The sequence below is a fragment of the Spermophilus citellus genome (genome assembly GCF_964194105.1).
Source record: "Spermophilus citellus genome assembly, chromosome: 1".
In the NCBI taxonomy this organism is placed as follows: domain Eukaryota; kingdom Metazoa; phylum Chordata; class Mammalia; order Rodentia; family Sciuridae; genus Spermophilus; species Spermophilus citellus.
The window spans coordinates 178,895,261-178,916,363 of record NC_138182.1 but is presented as its reverse complement, the minus strand read 5'-3'; the positions used below and the strand labels follow the sequence as shown (position 1 = coordinate 178,916,363).

The 21,103-nt window shown below is 38.3% G+C and overlaps 1 protein-coding gene across 3 annotated transcripts in view; it reads right to left on the bottom strand.

The window, feature by feature from the left end:
- Positions 1-5,069, bottom strand: part of ADAMTS19 (ADAM metallopeptidase with thrombospondin type 1 motif 19) — a 254,721-nt gene extending 249,652 nt beyond the window's left edge. For all 3 annotated transcript variants that reach the window (XM_081281410.1, XM_081281411.1, XM_081281412.1), the window contains exons 1-2: positions 4,820-5,069; positions 3,555-4,225 (exon numbers count right to left, since the gene is read on the bottom strand). In XM_081281410.1, the coding sequence (XP_081137536.1) occupies positions 3,555-4,225; positions 4,820-4,892 (744 nt within the window). In that variant the 5' untranslated portion in view covers positions 4,893-5,069. The remainder of the gene's footprint in view (positions 1-3,554; positions 4,226-4,819) is intronic.
- Between the last annotated feature and the right edge of the window lie 16,034 nt (positions 5,070-21,103).

The following is a 21,103-nucleotide window of genomic DNA, read 5'->3' as shown; positions in this document are numbered from 1 at the left end:
GTTCCATTCTGCTTCTGCATTCTCTTTCCTTGAATGTACAGCAGCATTTTGGCACAGCTCCCGTCACACACAGATGTTTTCTTATGTCTGTATGCTTTGTGTTAATCCCACCAAACTCTTTTCAGTTTTTCAGGAGATATTCAAAATGTCTGATGTATTCATGGCATTCTCTTATAGTAATGTTTTAGATTTGTCCAGAATATTTTTCTATCATTTCTAAAACATGGCTTGAATGAAGACCATACATGTATGCAGTCAGTCATTTTCACCTTTTCATTTAGATGTGAATTTCATTTGTTCTCCTTGTTATTTACTTGTCTTCCCCCATCCCTGCCCTGACACCTGCCTTCACATTGGTTTTTGCCACAGTGACATCCAAAGCGGAGGTCCTAAAATATTAAATTCTTCAAAACATGCCACAGCATAGAGTACTTTGATTCAGGTAAAAGGGTAAATTGCAGCCTGGCATGGTAACACACACCTGTAATCTCACCAATTTAGGAAGCTGAGGCAGGAGGATCAAAAGTTCAAAGCCAGCCTCAGGAACTTAGCAAGGCCCTAAACAACTTAGCAAGATCTTGTCTCAAAATAAAAAATATTAAATAAATAAAAAGGTCTGGGTATGTGGCTCAGTGGTTAAGTGTCCCTGGGTTAAATCCTGAAGAAGGAAGGAAGGAAGGAAGGAAGGAAGGAAGGAAGGAAGGAAGGAAGGGAGGGAGGGAGGGAGGGAGGGAGGAAAGACAGGCAGATAGATAAATTGCAAAAGGAAAAAAGAAAGAGACAGAAAAAAAACTGAATTTATACAAGTCTCCAGATTCTGTTTAATCAAACTAATCAAAATAATTGCCAAAGTATAAAATTCTAAATTTAAGCAAATAATGTGGTAATAGATGTAGTAGTCACTTCTTATCATCCTCAATAAATAATCTATGCATTCAGTCATAGGCAAAGTAGGTGTTGATATATTTTGCTTTGGCCCAGAACTTATGTGTGTCTGTGTGTGTGTGTGTGTGTGTGTGTGTGTGTATTTTTAAGGTATTAAGTTAATTGTGAGCAAACATAATTATTGCACTGTTTCACAAAATTTGTTACATATATATTTTAATTTTTCACAAACTATCATTTAAAATGTAATAAAGTACTTTATGCATTATATATTATTCTTCAGCAACTTTTACTTAGTGCCTACTAAAAACTAGACACCTTACAATGTCTTGGAAATTAAAAAAAAAAAAAGCAACAAGAGAGTACTGCCACATCACTGCCCTTACCATTCCTGTGTTTGCACATACTTCAGCCTATTGTATTTCCCTATTTGCATCTGTAACACACAGAGAGAAAGCCAATACTCTAGCAGATAAGACTTTTCAGGCCTGATACCACAGACATTTTAGCATCTTCTGGCCTATGCATGGGATATATACACACTCCTCATCTGTGGGCCCCTAAAGACAGGGCATTCTAGATCCTAATATAGGCTCTAGAATACATTTAAACAATTAATTGGATTCTAACTCCACTGCTTCATTTTTTTTAAATCCAATAATCTAATTCTCACTTCTTTCTTATGGGAGAGGTAAAGAACTTATCAGTATCAGGAAGCAAGCCAACACCAGAGTCCAGATAACAAATCACGTTCTCTCTTTCCTAATCCACCAGTTTATAAGGGGCTGGCATGGCAGTCTGGAGTAACAAACCACCCTTCTTGGCTATTTGCCTAACATTTTACTCAAAGTCTGACTGCTATACTGTATTGCTGGCAATGTCAGTTTTCCTCAATAACAAAGACTTCCCAGTTCGGGACATACACCATACACACACACACACACACACACACACACACACACACACATATATATATATATATATATATATATATATATATATATATATATATAAATGCCTAATAGGAAAAGTGAGCAAAAAGGCAACATGATAAACAGGGAGGTATGTCAAACTCCTATTCAGTCTATGGAAAACCTACTCATAACTTTAGCATTGGTCCCTTAAGTATATAGAGAGGGCACATAGCTCATTTGGAAAATCTGACCAATAGTCCATGTTTCAACACAGTGAAATGCTTTATTCCCTATTGCTCTTACTACACCAGGAACTTCCTATATGTAATTATTTAATACCTAGCCAAAATCTAGTGGACAATGAAATGCCCACAAAATGTTTTCCCCAGTGAAGTGTTCAAACATCAGTTCCACAGAAAACATTTGTAAATGCTTTTCATGTAATTTTTCCATGCCAATTTTTTTCACTTATACTAAAAAATTTCCATAGTTGAATACTCACCATTCTGTGAATCTAGTAAAATATGTACCTATCCAGCAATTTAATCAATTGACTATGGTACCTTAGAGGGACATGAATAAAAATTTCTAGTTTTGTTTCATTTGGATTTTAAATCATCTTTTTACATTTCATGGCTTTAGTTGTGCTAATATTTTCAGCTTTTCATTGCTATTGGATTTTTCTCCAAATGAGCAAGTTACTTTCAGATGTGTTCTTGTGGATTTCATCAATGGCCCAGTATGAACAGCAAAGTGAAGCCACAAATCACATGGGCATTTTTGATATTTTATGAGTTTTGCTTTAACCAAAAGTAAAGGTCACAGTAGTGCGGGTTGTACAACAACACATACTTATTGCCACTGACCTGTGCCTATAAAAGTGGTTCCAGTGGTAAATTTTATTTTATATATATTTTACTCCCTGAACTCCCCACACACACACATATACACATACACAAAATAAAGGCCAACTATGGAAGGCAATAATTATGCCAAACCCTGGGTTAAGACACAGGGAGAAAAACAAACAATGTACATTAAAAGAGTAAGTGGCTTTGACACCTTAGTCCCTACAGCCTGTTAACAAAGCTTTCAACCTTGCTACTTTCCTATGTGGAATTGAAGAAAGAAAAATTGGAGGTATTGTCCAGTAAAATGTAAACCTTAGATGAGAAAATGGTTGGTCATAGACAACAGTGTCAGGCTTTCAGCTGACTGACTCTAACAGAAACTGTGAACAGGTGTCTAGTATGGTTGTAGATGTATTTAAATTGTAGACTTGCTGTTCTGACAACTCTGAAGCAAGGCATTAAAAAAGTAAGACAATAGATGAGGAGCTGAGGGTGGGGAGCAAACGCGAAAGAGCGTTAGCAGTGAACAGATTGGTTGATTTCAATCTGCTAAAAAAAAACATCTCATGGTGGGCTTATTTTAGAAACTCGGGGAGAAAGAAAGAAGTTGAACACCGGCAAAAAGTAACAAGGAGGCAAAATTTAATATAGTACTCAAAATAAATATCATAACCATCTAGAAGGAGGCCTTTATATATCCAATAGACTTCTGATTCACTGGTCTACCCTGAAGATGTTCCATTGGAAGCAAAGGATGCAGACACCTGCATGGTGCTGTGTAAGGCAAAATTCATGCGGAATACATTGAAAACGAGGAGAAGGTGCATGCAAATCAGCTTGTTGTATGGAGGGAAAGCAAAGAGGTAGCAGGGAAGGTGGAGAGCTGGGGAGGAAAGGCGCTTACCAGACCACCTCCACAGGTGCTAAAAGAGGCCAGCGAGCCTGGGTGCCGCAGCACCGCCCCGGTGTAAAAGCAGGAGGCATCGGGAGGGGCAGGAGGGCGCGGAGCGGCTGCCCCCGTGGGGCCGGGGCCTGGACTTGGCCGCTGTTCCACAGCGAAGCGCGGAGCCAAGAAGCGTCCATCTCTCCGAAGCAGCAGGTACAGGTCCCGGGAGAAGGCCGGGATCCTCAGCAACACCTCATCGCTGTCTTGTTCGGCTTGCTGGGCTCGAGGAGGGGACGGAGACGGGGACGGGGACGGCCGCGTCTGTGGGAACCGCGGCGGCTGCCACGAGGCCGGGACTCCTGAGGACAGGGCGGCAGCACCGTTGGATCCCCGTGGCAGCTCCTGTGATTCCAGCTCCTCGTCCTCCTCACCTCCTGGCGACAACGGAGGTCGGAAATGGGACTCGGACTGACCCTCCGCGGGCTCTACCAGTGGCGCGGGGGCCACGGAGCGCACCTCCCGTGAGCTGCCGGCAGCCTGCCCCCGGGCGCCTCCGCCGCCCCCTAGACCGCGCAACCAGCTTGGGTCCGCGCTGCCCCCGCTGCCGCCCGCTGCATCCACCGGCTCTGGGCGCCAGAGTGCAGGAAATACGACTTCCCACTCCTCGCGGTCAGGGGCGAACTGCAGTCCTGCAGGCAGGGCAGACAGAAGTACCGGACTTAAAGTGCGGCGGTTCCGTAGCACAAGCATTCCCAGACTCACAATCTGTACTGATACAAGGCGCTCACTTGAAAGGAATGGAGACCACCCGTCTAGCTCCTGAAATGCTCGCAAACCCCGATGCTTTGCAATCAGATTACAGACCCCAGCATTTTCAGAATGAAAGTAGGATGATGCAGGGGTGAGAGAGGGAGTGGGCCAGCAAAGTTTGATGATCGCTGTTGATGAAAATCAGTGCAAAGAATCCAGCACAATTTAAGTGATTTCTAAAGTATATGACAGAGCATACTTCTCAATTTTTCTCCAGGCGTTGTAAATGTACCTTTGCAAACATTACTACTCTAGAGGGTACTGCTCATTTCACAGATGGTTAAAGTGAGGTTGGGAGAAGTGCGCTTCGCTTCCGAGTTTGACCCCTCATAGGCATCAGCACGCTTATTTTTATTGCTACCCATTGAGCTCTGCTCACCGTGCACCAGTTGCACCAACTCTGCCCTCCCGTGTTTTCTTGATCTCCACTGGGGAAGTTGGAAAGGAAGCTGGAAACTCAAGGAAGACCTTACCTGAAACCATCTCATTCGATAGGAACCCCAGATGGTAAAGGAGGAAGCAGCAACAGATGTGAGTCAGGCGCATCTCGTGGTTTTTCCTCTACCGCGCGAGCGCGGCCGCAGCTTCTCGCCCCGCGCGCGCCTCCTGCGCGATCCACCGCGGGCGCAGACGCCTCCCCGGAGCTCTAGGAGGCCAGGCGGCGAATTTGCCCAGGCCCTTTGTCTGCCGGGGGTGGGGGGTGGGGGGGCAGGCTGTGTGACTCCCGGAGGCCGCCAGAGCACAGGCGGGGGTGGGGTGGGGGAGGAGCGGGGGAGGCAGCGCCGCGGCCCCGCAGCGCCCCGGCTCCCTGGCGAATTAGGTGATGAGTCTAGTTTCTGTGTTCTGAACACTGCAGGGATTTCCAAGGCCGAGCGGGCTACAGCCGAAGTCCTACAGGACCTACGCACAGTCGGCCAAGAGCCGAGAGGCGCAGGGCGTGCTGTGCTGCCTCAGGGACAAGAGGAGGACTGCCCGTGCGGGCAGGAGCGCTGTGTTGTCCGAGCCGAGGCTCTCTGCCGGCACCCTCGCCGAACCGGAGGAGGATGGTGCCCCAGTCTCAGCAACTTGGTGTGCCAACCTCCACACACTCCTGGGAACGCCAGGCTTAAGGCTCTATCCCGCACCCGCGCGGGAAAGAATGAATGAGGAGTAAAGCAAGAAAGACAGGATTCGCAAAGTGGTGTGTAGAGGAGAAAAATATCTAGCAGATCCGACAGCAATAGAGGATCAAGGGGTGCCCGCCCGGCGTGACGTTGCGGGACAAAGGTCCCAGAACACCGCACACGTGCTCAAACGCCGGGTTGGGGTACCTTGGGGACCTAAATTCCCTCTCCTGACTTCTGATTGGCCATTCCAGAAGCCCCGATTTGCATCTCCACCTTCTGCTCTTACCCCCTCCACAGCGGAGGCGTGTGCAGGTAGCAAAGCTTTCTTTTACCACGCTTTACTCAAGCTCCTCCTTTTGTCCATTTCTACCTCCAGTTGCACAACACACAAAGCAAAACTTACTGCAGACCTGAGTACAGAGCTCAAATGGCTTTGATTTGTCTTCCCACCTTTGTCTCTTGTAATTTGTTAGATAATGTAATTTGTAAAGGAGTGTGCTTCAAAGGTTCCCAGGACAGTCAATACCCTGACTACCCTTACATCCTGACATTTCAGAGCCCTTTATCCCAATCCCACCTATCTTCTGCTCCTCACTCATCAGTGCTCCTGTCCCGCCCACCATCCTTCTCTCTCTTTCCTAACACACACATAGTCCTTCCTAATAGGAGTAAGACTAAGGAAATCAATTTTAAATATTATGTTCTAAAGATCCCAGGCCAGGTGAGATTGTTTTCCTTGTGGTACTTTATTTTGTGCACAATAATGTGTTCTTGTCCTCTTTGACGATAATTAAACCCCAAATATCCCTCTTCCTTTTTTACAGTTCCATACCTCTCAGCTACATCAAACCTTTTACTTCAGACTCAAGAATGATTGATCTAACCTGTCATTTGAATCCACTGCACTAGGTCAGGCACCTAGAAATGAGAGTTAATGCAAATCTTTTTTTTTTTTTTTTTTTTTTTTAATTCCAGCACAGAGTTTGGTTCCCCACATTCTTTGTTGTTTTACCTTCAGTTCCTGGTGTCAAAGGTGACTACTATGCCTTTAAGGGAGGCAGATGATCTTATTTCAAAGGAAAGCCATTGTTTGAATAAGCTGGGTCCTAGAATACTTTCTTTGAGTTGTCCAGAGTTTAAAAACAAACACAAAGGAACTCTAGGTGAGTTTGTCAAGATGGTTCTGTCTTCAGTACTTGCCTTGTTAAATCTGTAAACCTGGAATAACTGGAGTGTAGGTTTCCAGATGCTAAAGAAATACCTGGGTTACTTAGGACCCTACATACTTCTTCATGGACTCAATTGTACAGACTTAACCGTAAACAAAAATCAGAGGCAGTTCATTATAAAGAAGTATAACAAAATTTTAAAATCAAGAGCTAGTCTCAATAAAACACCTGCACACCTGCACCAGAATATGTCTTAAATAAGGTGTTTCTCACATATATTTCAACAACCACCAAATAGGAGTAAAGCTGGAGAAGAAATGCATGTTAATTTGTATATGTTGGCATAAATTTGTGTTTTTTAAAACTAAATGAGATGCACAATTAAGATAAGTATACTTAAAAATCACAAGTTTCCAATGTTAAGTTCCCATCCTTCTTTTTTGTTGTTGTTTTTATTTTTTCCCCTAATAATGCATAATCCCTACCGGTCCTTCATGGTAGAGGTTAATCATTTTAGAAGGGTTTGCCTGATTCTCTGTTATTCACTCTTCCTTTTGTTAGAAATACTCTTATAATTTATTTTTTTTATTTCGAAGACTTTTATATTCCATTTGAGTTGAAATGATTTGTGTACTATTTCTCTCACTAGACTATCAAAATTTTGAAAGTTAGAGTGATTTTTTTACATCATTTTTTTCATAGACTATCACTCTGCCTAATTCACTAATTATGTGTAGAAATTCTCAGGAAATTCTCCAAGATACTTTAGAAAGTGATAGAAAATTGTTTTCTTCATGGTATTTTACTCCAATTACAATCTCTCAATCCAGAGGTACAGCAGTAACACTGCACTGATCAGCCACTACCCAGATAATTTATCTGGCTAACAGAATAAGCCTATGAGATACATGACATGTAGAAAAGATCTGTGCCCTTAACTAGAGGAGACTTAGATGTACAAATAAGGCATTGGTTACAATAGTTTTAAGTATGTATGTATGTGAGGGAATGAACTAAACCTGATTCAGTGGTAAGTAGATTATGTGTGGTCAAATGGGGGAGAAAAGGCAGAACTGTGTTGTATGTGTGCCTTACCAATCTTGGAGCGGAAGAAAAAAAAATTCAGCTGAGGGGGAAAAAATGTGCTGGTTGAGAAGAATCAGTTCACTACATATGTCACCAGATGGTAGCTAGCATCAACTAAGCACTGCTTTTGTGTTTTCAGAGCAAGGACAGAAGGAGAAGCGGTGAATGACGAAGCATCAGAGTAAGTGGAACCAACTGTTCTTATGCACAAGGTGTTCACATGTTGGATTTCATAACCCAGTCTGTTCTACATTGAAAGTCAGCTTTGATGCCTCCAACCATTTCTTATTCTCTTCACTCATTGGCATTGAAACTCTTACAACCTAAAACTAATCTTAAAACCTTCCTCCCCCAAAAAATGTTTAAGAAAATACAAAGAACCCTTTCATTGAGTTACAAGAGGATATCAACTCTTGTTAAAATTCACATTTAAATTGAGATCAAGGCTTAAGCTAGTTCTGGCCATAATGGAATAACAGGGATCAGATTTTAACTTTTACCACATGCAATTAGAAAGCAGACAAAATGTGTAAAATACTATTCAGACATTGGGTAACAGTCATGCTAGAGTTGTGACCCATGAGAGAAGATAAGTAAATTAAATAATAAGTTTAATTTCCCTAGCTTACTACCCGGAGGAAGTTCCAGATCTCAGCATAAGGGAGGAAAAACCAGAGCCCTAAGAGCTGGCTGAGTTGAGAACACAGAGTGATGTACCTAGAATTTACAAAGCAGGATACCAAAGAGGAGGGTACTGCACAGTGTGTGTATCAGTTATCTATTGCTGAGTGAAAATCTTGGCAGTTTAAAACAATAGTTATCATCTCACATAGTTTCTGAGGGTCAGGAATCCAGGAGTGCCTAAGCTGAATATTTCTGATTCAGGGTCTTCAATAAGGTTGTAGTCCAACACTGGCCAGGCATATAACTTAACTGAAGGCAGAGGCTCTCCTCTCAGAATCTGCAGGAAGCTCAGAAATGTTCTACATGAACCTCTCCATAGGGTCATTCACTATTTGTATTCCTCCAGAGCAGGTGATCTGAGAGAGAAAAGACCACCCAAGATAGAAACTACGGTCTTTGTATAATCTCAAAAGTGACATACCATCACTTCTGCCATCTTCTCTTTGTATAAAGGAATTTACTAGGTTCAGCTCACACTCAAAGAAGACATATTAAAGAATTTGTGGATATATTTTTTAAATCATCACTGTTTGCCACCTGGTGATCCATAAATTATTTATATTCCCTCCAAACTTCCCAAAGCCTTCAAAAGTTTCATACTATTAAAACATCAGTTCAAAGTCTAGAATCTCACAATCGAAATCACTTTCAAGTTTGCATGAAAGTCCTTATTTTGCTTTATTTAGTAGAGCTTCATGAGTTTAGGTCTTCTCCTGTAGACTTGATAAAATAAAGGAACAATTTATTTACCACCCGTATATCCGACAGAGATACGATGGGGAGAGAGGGCATGGGACAACTGCTATAGATGTCTCTGTTCAGAAGGGAGTAAAGGAGACACACAGGAGTCACATGGTTGTGATTCTATGAATCTAGACAGGATAAAATTTTATAAAAATGTCTTCTCACATACATATTGATGAAATCCACGTTGCGTCTGAAATTTACTTAATAATATGGTGTCATGTTAATTTCCTAGTTTTGATAATCTATTATGGTTACATAAAATATTATCATTGATAGAAACTGGATAATGAACACATGGGAAATATCTGCATTAATATGCAAAATTTTAGTCCAAAATTATTTCAGAATAAAACCTAAAGTAAAGCTTCTTCAAGGTGCATTAGTCATTCACTGTTACTCTCCTTTATATTCACTGCCCAGTTGAGAAGTCATTCTCTTGGTTTAGGTTTTTGCTACAACAGTACTTACTTTAGGGCATCACAATCTGTCGGAGTTACCTATTGCTACATAACAATTTACTCCAAAATGTATCTCTTGAAGAAAAAAAAAAAACAGACATCGTATTTTCTTTTCATGCAAGGAATCCAACAAGAGCTTATTTGGGTAGTTCTCATTCACGATTTCTCATAAATATGCAATTAAACTAATTGTCCAGAGCTATAGGCTATAGCCACTGAAGAAAATGAGATTAAGGTTCTCACTTCCCCCAAAGCAGGTTTCCAAGAGGCAGCAAGAGAGAGTGCCCAGGATGGGAACCACAGATTCTGATAACCTGATGGCACAAGTGATGTGCTATCATTTATGCCCTAATCTGTTCAGACATGGTTTGCTATGTCCAATTTATAATCCAGAGAAGTGAATTAAGTCCCACTATGTAATGAGAGGAACATTGAATAATTTGGGAACATATTCTTAAAACTCAGAAAGAGAAAGAGAATTCTAGATGTTATTGTCAGTGTTCTGGTTTGTACATGCATGTGAAGAAACTACCTATGATCTGGAGAAAGGCAGAAAACATTAGACCAAATAATAATTTGAGTGCAGTGTGTGACCTACCAGCTAAAATGAAAAACATCATCACACATGGGATATTAGATGATGTTCTTAGAAAAGTATCTGCTAGAAGTGGGATTGAGTTAGCTTTATAATTGAAGCTGACACAGGATGGTCTCAACAAGGCTTAAAAGTATGTCTCAAAAATTTTCATCTATTTCCAAGTAACTTAATTACCTAATAGAACAAAGTTGCTTTATTTAAATAAATAAATATTTTTTTTAAAAAAATGGTGCAATTTAAAGTTCTCATTCTCTGGCATCCAATAAAATGTTCCACACAAGCAAAAAGCTGTGTGTATATGCTGTAAATGTATAAGTAAAGGAGACCATAAGCCTGATGAGGAGTGATATAAAAATTACCCAATTTGAAATTAGATGAAAAATGTAATATTTCAAATGCAAAGCACACTGACTCGGATTATCAGTAGATTGAATGTGGCAAAATAAAAGATCTGGGAAGTCACCCTTGATTCATTCTTCTTTTTTTTATTATTGGTTGTTCAAAACATTACAAAGCTCTTGACATATCATATTTCATACATCATTCTTTTTTTTACCATTTATATCCTATCAGTTATCAAATCAGAGATTTTTTTTTTCTTTTAGTCCTAAATTCGTTCACTTTCTCCAGGTCTTTTTAACACAGGAATCCTTTCTCACAGGAACCATTATACCACCCTACTAATCTATCTACTGCTTCCACTTAGTCTCCACCACAGTCCAATCTTTATAGCTAGAATAGTCACTTAAAGTGAAAATAACCTGCGATTAAAGTTCTTCAATGGCTTTCTTGTGCTCTTCAGACACAAATCAAATTCCTTAACAAAACCTACAGGCACTGTTAGATCCAAGACTTTACACATCTTCAGTCTCATCACATTCTGCCCTTCCCTTCCAGACATCTCTGAATTCTGACAATGTACTATAACTTTTTCCTGACTCAGGACAATAATGCTATGCCCTGTTCCTGGAACATGTTGTTTCCCACTATGTAATATATTAGCTTCCATTATTGCCACTTGTTCCTTACATGGCTTTCTCCTTCCCTTCATGAAGCATCATCATGATTAGACTTTTCTGATCTGTGTCATTGTAGAACCTAGTGCTTCTACCAATATTCTGCATGGATCTAACATTTATTTGTAATGTCAGTTCATTATCTGATTTGTCAAACTCTCCCATAATTCTATTCCCTAGGAATAATCACTTTTAGCATAGTGCCTTCCAGACTATTTTAAAACAAAAACATACTGACAAATGTTAGCATAATATTATATGACAGACAAAATTGAAATGTATAAATATACACAGTCTTGTCTCCCCTGAAATTTTCTCTCTTTCTTGCCCTCTCAGGGACATTCTGGGTGCCCCTGATCAACATCTGGATCAATAATTGTTTAATGGGATGAAAGTTGGTCTTTAAGATCCTTAGTGTCTAAAGAGTTATTTTCTTAGAATAAAATACATATGTGGGAAGGATGAAAGAAAACAGCGTTTAAAATCTGAGTTTTGAGTTTCATTGAAATTTTGGATAAAGTGAGACAAAAATTATTTGGTGGCAACTTCCATGATATGATTAACAGACTTTGGGAAGACTGATCAATAAAATCATTACAAAGTTTTGTCTTGAGATTTTTTCAGCATTTTAACTCTATCATTTACAAGTCATATTTCTAATCTTTTGGGAGATAGAAGGAGCTTGTGAAACTTGTGTTTAATTTCTGAATGTGACATAGGACATGTTTGGTTATATATAAACATCAAAAGAGGAACTGGTTCTACCTATATAGATATGAGATTTAAGATTCTATCCATAATATCAGAGACCAAGATTAAAATGTAAAACTGAGAATCTTCAGTCTTCACAAAAGTATATTATAATAAAGTTATATTTGCCTTCATAAACAAAATAAGACCATACCTTAGGCCTATTCACATACCACTTAGATCTTACATATAAGAATTTTGCCACTGAAAGTTTTCTCATCATTCACACAAACCTCTGGGGCTCTAATTCCAAAATACTGGTCCAGGACCAAGAGCTGCCTACTTGGACTTTTTCATTGCATTATTTTGGGCAGCATTACACTGAGTACCAATGGTCATCACTATAATTATTATTACCTAAAGTCTAAAACCACTCTTCTATTACAAATCTTAGGCTTATTGCATTATGCAAGCTACTATCCTCTCTCCCAGTTAGCAGTATGCTAGGGATGTTGACTAGGGATGGGAAGATAATCATTAACACAAAATGAAAATGGAATTTCAAGTCAATGACGTTATGGCATTTGTTTTATTGAGGTTTGATTGCCCATCATTTGACCTCCATTTCAGTGTAATGAAAATATCCACAGCTGAGAATTGTGCTAAGCTGAGTGTATGGGGCAGCACTGAATTCCTCTAAAGTGGCCCAAAAGTACAGGTTTTCATTCTGTTATCCAGTAAGGTGCAACCTCATGACTAGGCCTAATTAGCAGAAAGTCCAGAGCCAGCAAATCCAAAACAAATAACACAAGGAAAAGGTAGCACTCTAGATTTCCTTTCAACACCACAGTCCAAGGCTGTGGTGGTGATGGTGCCTATAGTTCATTCAGTACTCTGAGCCAACTGCACGAGTATACAAACTAGCTATTCCAATGGTAGGCCCTTGTCTATGATGATAGCTTCCTGTGGTTCTGCCTGTTTTCAGAGCTTGGTTTCCTAGCCTTTTTTCCAATTATTTGGGCTACACAATGACATCATCTCATTAAATGCTTTCCAGCTAAGAAAAAAAACAGAATTCAGTTCTGTGGCTACACACAGAACCATAATTTAAATTGGTATCAAAGAGAAGGTTCCTTTCAATAGCAGCTCAGAAAAATCTGAAGAGTTGTGCATAGTTGGGGTTGGCAGCAATGAACATTATGTTGGTATTTGTCAATGGAAATCTGTCAGTACATGACACACAATGACAAAGATTTTCCTTAAAGTATTGTCTAGGGTCTTAAAAAATGAGATACAAACTGAAAACAGGATTTTCTGTAACCATATACTTGTTATATATAAAATTTAAGATGTGTGAGATGGTATGTTTTCTTCTAACAGTCCTACATAACAGGCATAAATTCCCAAATTCCCACCACAAGGCAAGTAGTGAATTTCAGGGACTTTCATTCAATCTATAATTTCCTTGGTATGTTGAAGGAAAAAACTCAAAGGTCAGATGAGTGAATTGATTATGTGAAATTTATGTCCCTCTAGAAGGCCTGAAAGTAACTATTTTCTCCAAAGGCTTTGAGAAACAAATTGATAAGAGAAGAATAATCATATTTAAAAATACACTGGTGGCTATTCTTCAAGACTGCGAATGCTGATATAGGATGCTACTGAGGGTCTCCCTAAGTCCAATAGGGTAATTAGGATCCTGGACTTCAGAGCAGCCCTTAACCTCAGAAGTAAAGTAGACTCTGGTTACTGGGAAGATAACCTAAATGAATTTTTTCACAGAGATTTTGGCAATTACTAATGTATCATAGGAGTGTTAGGAGTTAAACTGATAGGTAGCTTACTAGATCCTACTTTATCTGACTTTTAAAAACAGGAAAACAAAATAGAACATGTAAGCAAATAAAAATATCCTTTTGTTTTGATGATACATTGTAACGGATGATGGTTGCTTTCTTAACAAATTCCCAGACTGAGTTCTGTAGTTGGTTCACAGTGACTTAAATGAAAGAGAGTCTACACACTCTGAAAGGATGGTGAAAACATGGTACACACGTGAATCTCCCTCCTAGCCTGTCTGAAAAGATGCTGTAATTATTCACTAAGGTCATTTTTGCTTTGGGAAGTAGAATGCGCTCAGTTCTTTTGGGCAACTCTGAGCAAACACCAATGCATCTGGGCCCAATATTCATGTTGGAGTTGGGATTTCCAAAAGTTAGAAATATATTTTGATCCAAGTCTCCTTATGATAGATCCAGTGAAATCCTGAATCTGCTCTGTATTCATAAAAAGAAATATAATCATATATATATATATATATATATATATATATATATATATATATATATATATATATAGTGGCTGAAGCAATATACATATATATATACATATATTCTCCATGCTCATTAGGCCATGATAATGAACAATCTAAAATGGCTCAAACACAATATAAGTTTATTCCACAGGTGTGTAATAGTTGAGGCAGGTGTCCCTTATAGTTTACTACCCAGGCTTATTCCTCTTTGGAGCTCCTCATCTCCTATAACCTTCCTATACCCAGTCTGTGGAAGGGGTAAGCACATGAAGAGACAGTCATGTTTCCAAAATACCTTAAAGTAGAATGCATCATGCCTGCTCACATTCTTTTGGCAAATCTGATTGCAGTATCGTCTGTACATGCAGGTTTGGGTAGCAAATAGAGCCTAATAGAGCCATCAAGGGAAAGAAGGAAATAGATTTAGGTGGCAGTGTGGCCATTTCTGCAACAAGGCTATGTCACAGTGGTGAATGGGTACCAGGAAAATACTGTGCAATTGCCAGATCTTCTGCATGGCTTTTCTCGACACAGGAGGTAAGGACTATTGTGATGTAGTATCAAATGAAAACTACTAGATCTCCCAAACCAAAACAAATTACTAAGTCAAAGCTACTCCAAATTACTGTTTGTATCAAAGAATTGAAAGACACAAGTGTAGTGATTTTTCCCCCACATTTCTATTTAACTCACCTGTCCAGATGACAGAAGGGCCCTGGAGAACAATTATGGATTTTTTAAAAATTAATCTGTTTTAGCTGCTAAAATATAATCCTTTAACTTGGTAAATGAATTTAGCCTCCAGTAACGAATAGTTAGTAGATCACAGTACAAATTCTCCCTCGATTTTTATTCCCTAATGCCTTTCTTGACTCAGTTTACAGGGACCCTACAGATTCTATTATCCTAAGGGATATGATGTTTTTTCCATTAAAGTATTAATGATGCTGACAGAATACAGAGAACATGATGGGAATTAAGAATGTCAGAGTGGAAGAGTAAGGGCCTAGGACTTCAGTGATGTTTCTGGGATTGCAGTGATTCATGGCATGTTAGTATCTCATTTTCAAAGGAAAAAATATTTTCTGTACTTGTGCCCCACCAGTAAATATAAAATATTCTGTGCTTTGGAGAAAACATACACATAATTTAACTTAGTATTTCCAGCTCATTTACTAGATGATCCAATGGTTGACACATTTTGAGTACCACTCAGAGCAGCCAAAATTCTCCAGCTGGTCTTTTTTGTGTGCAAATAACTCTGCCTCTTCATTTTACAGGCTCAGGAAACTAAAAGGGGCATCAGATATGTGTGATCCCAGCCCAGATGGAATGATAGCAGGACATAATCAGAGAACTTTAATGGAGGCTGTACATTTTTTGGAACATTACTATGCTCTCTTCTGCAAATAACTAATTCCTTCATTTAAAAAGCTGTATGCTTTTTTTCTGGGCCATGTTGAAGACTGAATATCTGGCTATGGAACAGCAGAGGATCAGATGAACTGAGCTTCTCATTCCATCATGATTTGAGTGTCATTCTATTTTAGAAGAATATGAACACCATGAGGACAAGGGACTGGCCTGACTTTTTTACTACTGTTCCTCAGATTCTGGAAAGATACCTGGTTTTGTAACACTTGGTGGTTGAACTTATAAGTTCAAGACATGTATAGCATATTTGCTGTAGGAGAAAAGAAAACGAAAAAAAATGGAAGGGAGGGAAGAAGGCAGAGAGAGAGAAAGGGGGGAAGAAATCTATAGTTGAGCAGATCCAGAAACATTCTCTCACCAAATAGAACTTGTATATACAGGACTACATCTAAGCAAGTCCTGAGGGTCCCATGTTTTATAAACCATTCTCTCAAAATATAAGCATGCTTGCTATCATCTCACTGAAGTTTCTCCCTCAAAATTTTTCTGTCATTTTATAGGAAGTTCTCTAAGTAAAGTTAACATTCAGTCCTGGCTCATAGGCTTCTCTGTGCAATTTGTTGGCACTAACCAACCACAAGTGGACTGTTGCAATGTTACAGGCCAACTTCAGGAGCCGTCCTGAAGGACAGCTGGCTGAGTGTCAAGCACTACATCTTTTTTATCTGCCTGACAGGAAAGAGAGATGGTATGAAGTAAGTTTCTACAGGGATGAAAGAACAGTGGTTAATGTTTTGCCAAAGTTATAAGAAATTAGAAATGGATCTAATTAAAAGATTAATAAGAAGACTGTGTAAGAATTACATGCATGAGTTTCCTGAAATGGATCCAGAATAGATGACATTTGTGCCTCATGTGAGTGCTCCTCAAAGTAACCCTCTGTGAAAGAGGTGCTCTTTCCTATGGCATACAAAACAGCCCTTTCTAAATATAACAGCCAACCTCTTTCTCCATAAACTCTATCAATGAGAGTATAACCAAAATTCAGTGATAGCTGTATGAAAGCAATTCTTAAACTTCTAAACATCTTCTCTCCCAAAGTTTATTCAGGTTCTAGTTAAGCTGATTCCCTAATATGCCAGCAGCAAAAGTATGATTGCATTATAGGTGAATATTTCAATGTTATTTGCTTGTGAACACTTTTTGAAACACAATATAAAGGCTAGAAGTCATAAAGGAAAAATTAGACTTCATTTAAAATAACGTACATTGTCTAAAATTTATTTGAGGAGAAACAAATAAATAAGCAAACATATGGTAAAGGGCCAATATCCCTAATGTAAAACAGTCTTCAACATATTAATTTAGAGAAGAAGACCATTATTCCTGAAGAAGAGTAGGTAAAGTAATAGAAGAGGAAATGTAGATGGAAAACAATCATATATGAAAAGTTGCTCAACTTTACCATTAGGAAGAATAGCACATATTTTTACAAAAAGAACCTTTTTAATTTTTTTTCACCCATTACAATAAAATAAGAAAGAGGACTCAATAAAAGTAAGATGTAAGAGGTGGTAATCATTGTATCCAGCTTCTGTGAGTGAGTGCTAGATCCTTTATGGAAACAAAACTGGCCAATTGTTGATTCTGTAATCTCATCTGAAAAAAGCCATCCCAGAGACAGAGAAACCCAAGCACTTAAAGATATTATAGGAGGATGTTCATGGCACCATTGTTTACAGTGACACTAAATCTCAACTTCCATCTTGAAGTGAATGGTTAGATAATCTATGACTCACCTTACTATGGAAGTTTTTAATTACTCTGAATCACAGGGATATTTTTCTAGTGATACAGAAAGAGACATATATTATTTTATGACATTTTAAAGAAGCAAGTAGTAATGTAATACACATGATATATCTTCTGATATACATATGTATGTGTATGAGTATGCAGAAAAGAACTGCAGAATGTACAACAAACATGAAATACATCAAAGGAATGTGATGTGTGTGAACCATAAGTAAAAAGAACTAGAGAAAAGCCTTTTAAAATAAGACCATTGTGTTATTTAATTCTCTGTAACTTAAAAAAAAATCTCCCAAAGAATTTTTACAGAAAAAAATCACAATTAAAAAGGCTCAATGCTTCTCTGTTTTGCTTTATTTTTACTTTTACATAATTGACTTGTTAATGTTTATTGAGTGAAAGTGCAAAGAGAAAATCATTCATTTTAGAACAATTCCCTTCTAAGACAAGACTGTAAATAATACCACAAATTGTTCAGGAAAACCTCTTATTTTTTTCTACTCTGATTTAGCTGGTTAATTATTTGGGCATGTGTTTTAAACCTATGACTGATGATGCCCTTGAGGTTTTCTTTTTCTTTTTTTCTTTCTTTTCTTTTTTTTTTTCCAGCTTGGAGAGACATTTGTTTTAAATTTTTACAATTTAACAAAAATACACTTGATCCATAGAAGAAACTACCCTGGCCGGAATACCTCTTACTACATTAAGGTCACATATCATATGACTATTTAAATTAGAACCAGAAACTTATGCTTTCCTGTTTCTGGAAAGACTTTCAAATGTTATCTCAGGATAAATAAACTCATAAAAGCCAAAGATAGATTATAAACTAGTTTTCTATCTCAGGAGTGTATTTGTATGTGCTAGATCTTGATTTTTGTTTCAAAAATGCTTTGTGATGTTATTCCTTTCTGTGAAGGCAATGATGTATTTCTGTTGCCCTAAATAGTAATTTATATGACATTAAACTCATGATTTCCAAATGTGCCATGTGTAATTCTACACTATATTTGCATGCTTAAATAAAAGATTCATTTAAAATAAAAGCATAAATATATATTATACACACGAGTGTGTGTGTGTGTGTGTGTGTGTGTTTGTGTGTGCTTGAGATAACTTTAAAAATGACTTTAAAAAATTTTATTATGGAACACTTGCTTCAGAACAAAATCTAAAGGCCCAAATACAATGCAAAAAACTTGTTAGTTAAAACAAAGACATCAAACAGCTGTGAATAAATGGTGTATAATTAACAGGTCTGTCTTTCTTCTTGGATTCTTTTTGTTTTCCCACTAAACTAGACATCCATTTTTGGAAAATGAAATGGGCTACTTTTAGTAATTAAAATATTTCATTATGTTATAAATATCTATCAATTTAATTTTAAATTACATAAAAAGCTACTGTGGACTTTCAGTGATGTCTCTAAGCTATATTAAACAACTTCATATATTATAAATTATCATGTGAATTATTTAATATAAACTAGTTACAAGAAATATGGACAAAACTTACAGTAATGTACTTTTTTTGCATAAGGTGTTCAATAAGAGTGATGGGAAGAAAATAAAAGAAAGGAAATAGATATCTATAGATGGACATAAGCTCCAAAGCCCCACACTAACTGGTGTAGTCAATTCATATTGCTTCAGCTGTTGAAGTTCTACTATAAGTCCTCAGGGCAGGGACTGTGCCTGCTCACTGTCAGCACTCAACAAATAACAAATAGCAGTATTAATGATAATACCTATGGATAGAATTAGTATGATTATTATTTTTTTAAATAGCACTATTCACCAGAACACTAATTAGATTGGAACTAAAGTTATTCTTGATCTTGTCTTTTGTTAAGATGCATTTATATACTATATATTCACAAACACACATTCACAAACACAGGTGAGTGGCAAAACAACACATTTTTATTAGATTTGCTTGTTTTTAGTACTTTTATTACTCAAACAACCCAAGAGTTAAAGAGGTAAGTTAATAATAGATTGCATCAGTCTGAGCTTCCATATTGGCCGCCATATGAAGATATTATAAATAAAAGTGATTTTTATTTTCTGGGTTCTGAAAGATGAAGTACACAGAAAGCATAATTTCTAATTCTGTTTTTGATTTCCAGTACTTACAGTTGATTTTATTCTTTCTCATCATTTTCCATCTTTCTGCTAAAATTACCCATCTGTTCTTGCATGTTGTCTAACTTTGCTATTAGAGCTTTTAGCATATTAATTATAGTTATTCTAAATTCCCTGTCTATTCTAGAATCTGGAGCATATCTGAGTATGGGCTGGAGAATTTGTATCTTTAGATTTTATTTATTCTTGTCAAATTTTTGTAATTTTTGTTGGAAACTAGACAGATTGTGTAGTTCAGTAGATCTCAAGCAATTATAGTTTATGTTTGAAAATGATTTTGCCTTTCTGTCTTCTCCCTCTTTAGTGTGGGGTTTGTGTTCTCTCATTAAAAGCCGGGTTGGGTTTGAAGTTTGGTGTTGCTTTGATCATCAGTGCACTAAAAGGCTAAATATACCTTCAGTGATGCCTCACGGCCTGCTCCCTGAGGAATACCAGTGTCTCTCCAGGCTCACAGTTTTTTTTTTTTTTTTTTTACCTCAGTGGTGGGAAATAAGGGTGATGGCTTTCTCTGATTAAGCCTCAGTCTTGACAGCTCTGTGAACTGCAGAGTGCCCTTTGCACTAGCTCCTGTCCCTCTTCCAGAGGCAGTGCTAGGCTTAGCAAGTATCCTGCCCTGCCCCCCAGGTAGAGGTCTTTGTTTTCTTGGGTTCCCTTTTACTAGTTGCAATGGTTTCTTAATACCTTAAAGTGACAGTTGTTTTTGCTCTTTCCTTTGAAGCTTATAGTTTTGTTCTAAAAGAGAGACTGGGAAAATGAATCTGATTGAAAATTCGTGACAGTAGCTGGTATCCCTTATCCCCAGCTGAACATTACTAGGGAAGCTTTCTCAGAATTCTCCCTCATTTTCATTTTGAACACCTGGTGGATTCACAGAGGAAAAGTTGCTGTTTCTGGCAAACAAAGGCAAGAAAATTATTTTTTGCAGTTAAGTTGATCACTTGGTCTGATACAATATTTCATGGGATTTTATGTCAGTGAATCATTCACTCTTTCTTGATACCTTCGAATAGTAGTGCAATCTGAGACCCTTTGTTTAGGAAAGGCAAACCCAAACTCAAAATAGTTATTCTTTTGGGAACAAAATGCCTGTCTTTCCAGAAGGAAAGGACCCAAATGTAGTAAATAAGCCACCAACTGACTAGTTCTCTTCAAGGATGATGCCAAATGGGGGAAGGGTTGGCCTTTGCTGTTATCCATTTGAATGTTTGAGATTGGCTTTGCACAGATCGGTTAGCAAATACTTTGGGCACACATATAACCTCTACATCTGCCAGTCACTGTATTCACTACCTGTGGCGCTAGTGCTGCAGTGGTCAATGAGAGTCTGGCTGGCACAACTGGCCAGCTCATTTTTAATTCTTGCCTCTCCTATGAGGGATGCTGTCTTGTGAATATAATATGTGATGCGATATTTACACTCTTGTGCCCACTTCCGGATATCCATCCCTATGCCTCTTTCTTCTATCTCCTTGTACCCTTTCTTTCCTATTTTTTCCTTTGTTTTCTCTCCCTGTCAGCCCTCCAAAGCATGTTTCACTGCCAATAAATCTTAACATAAT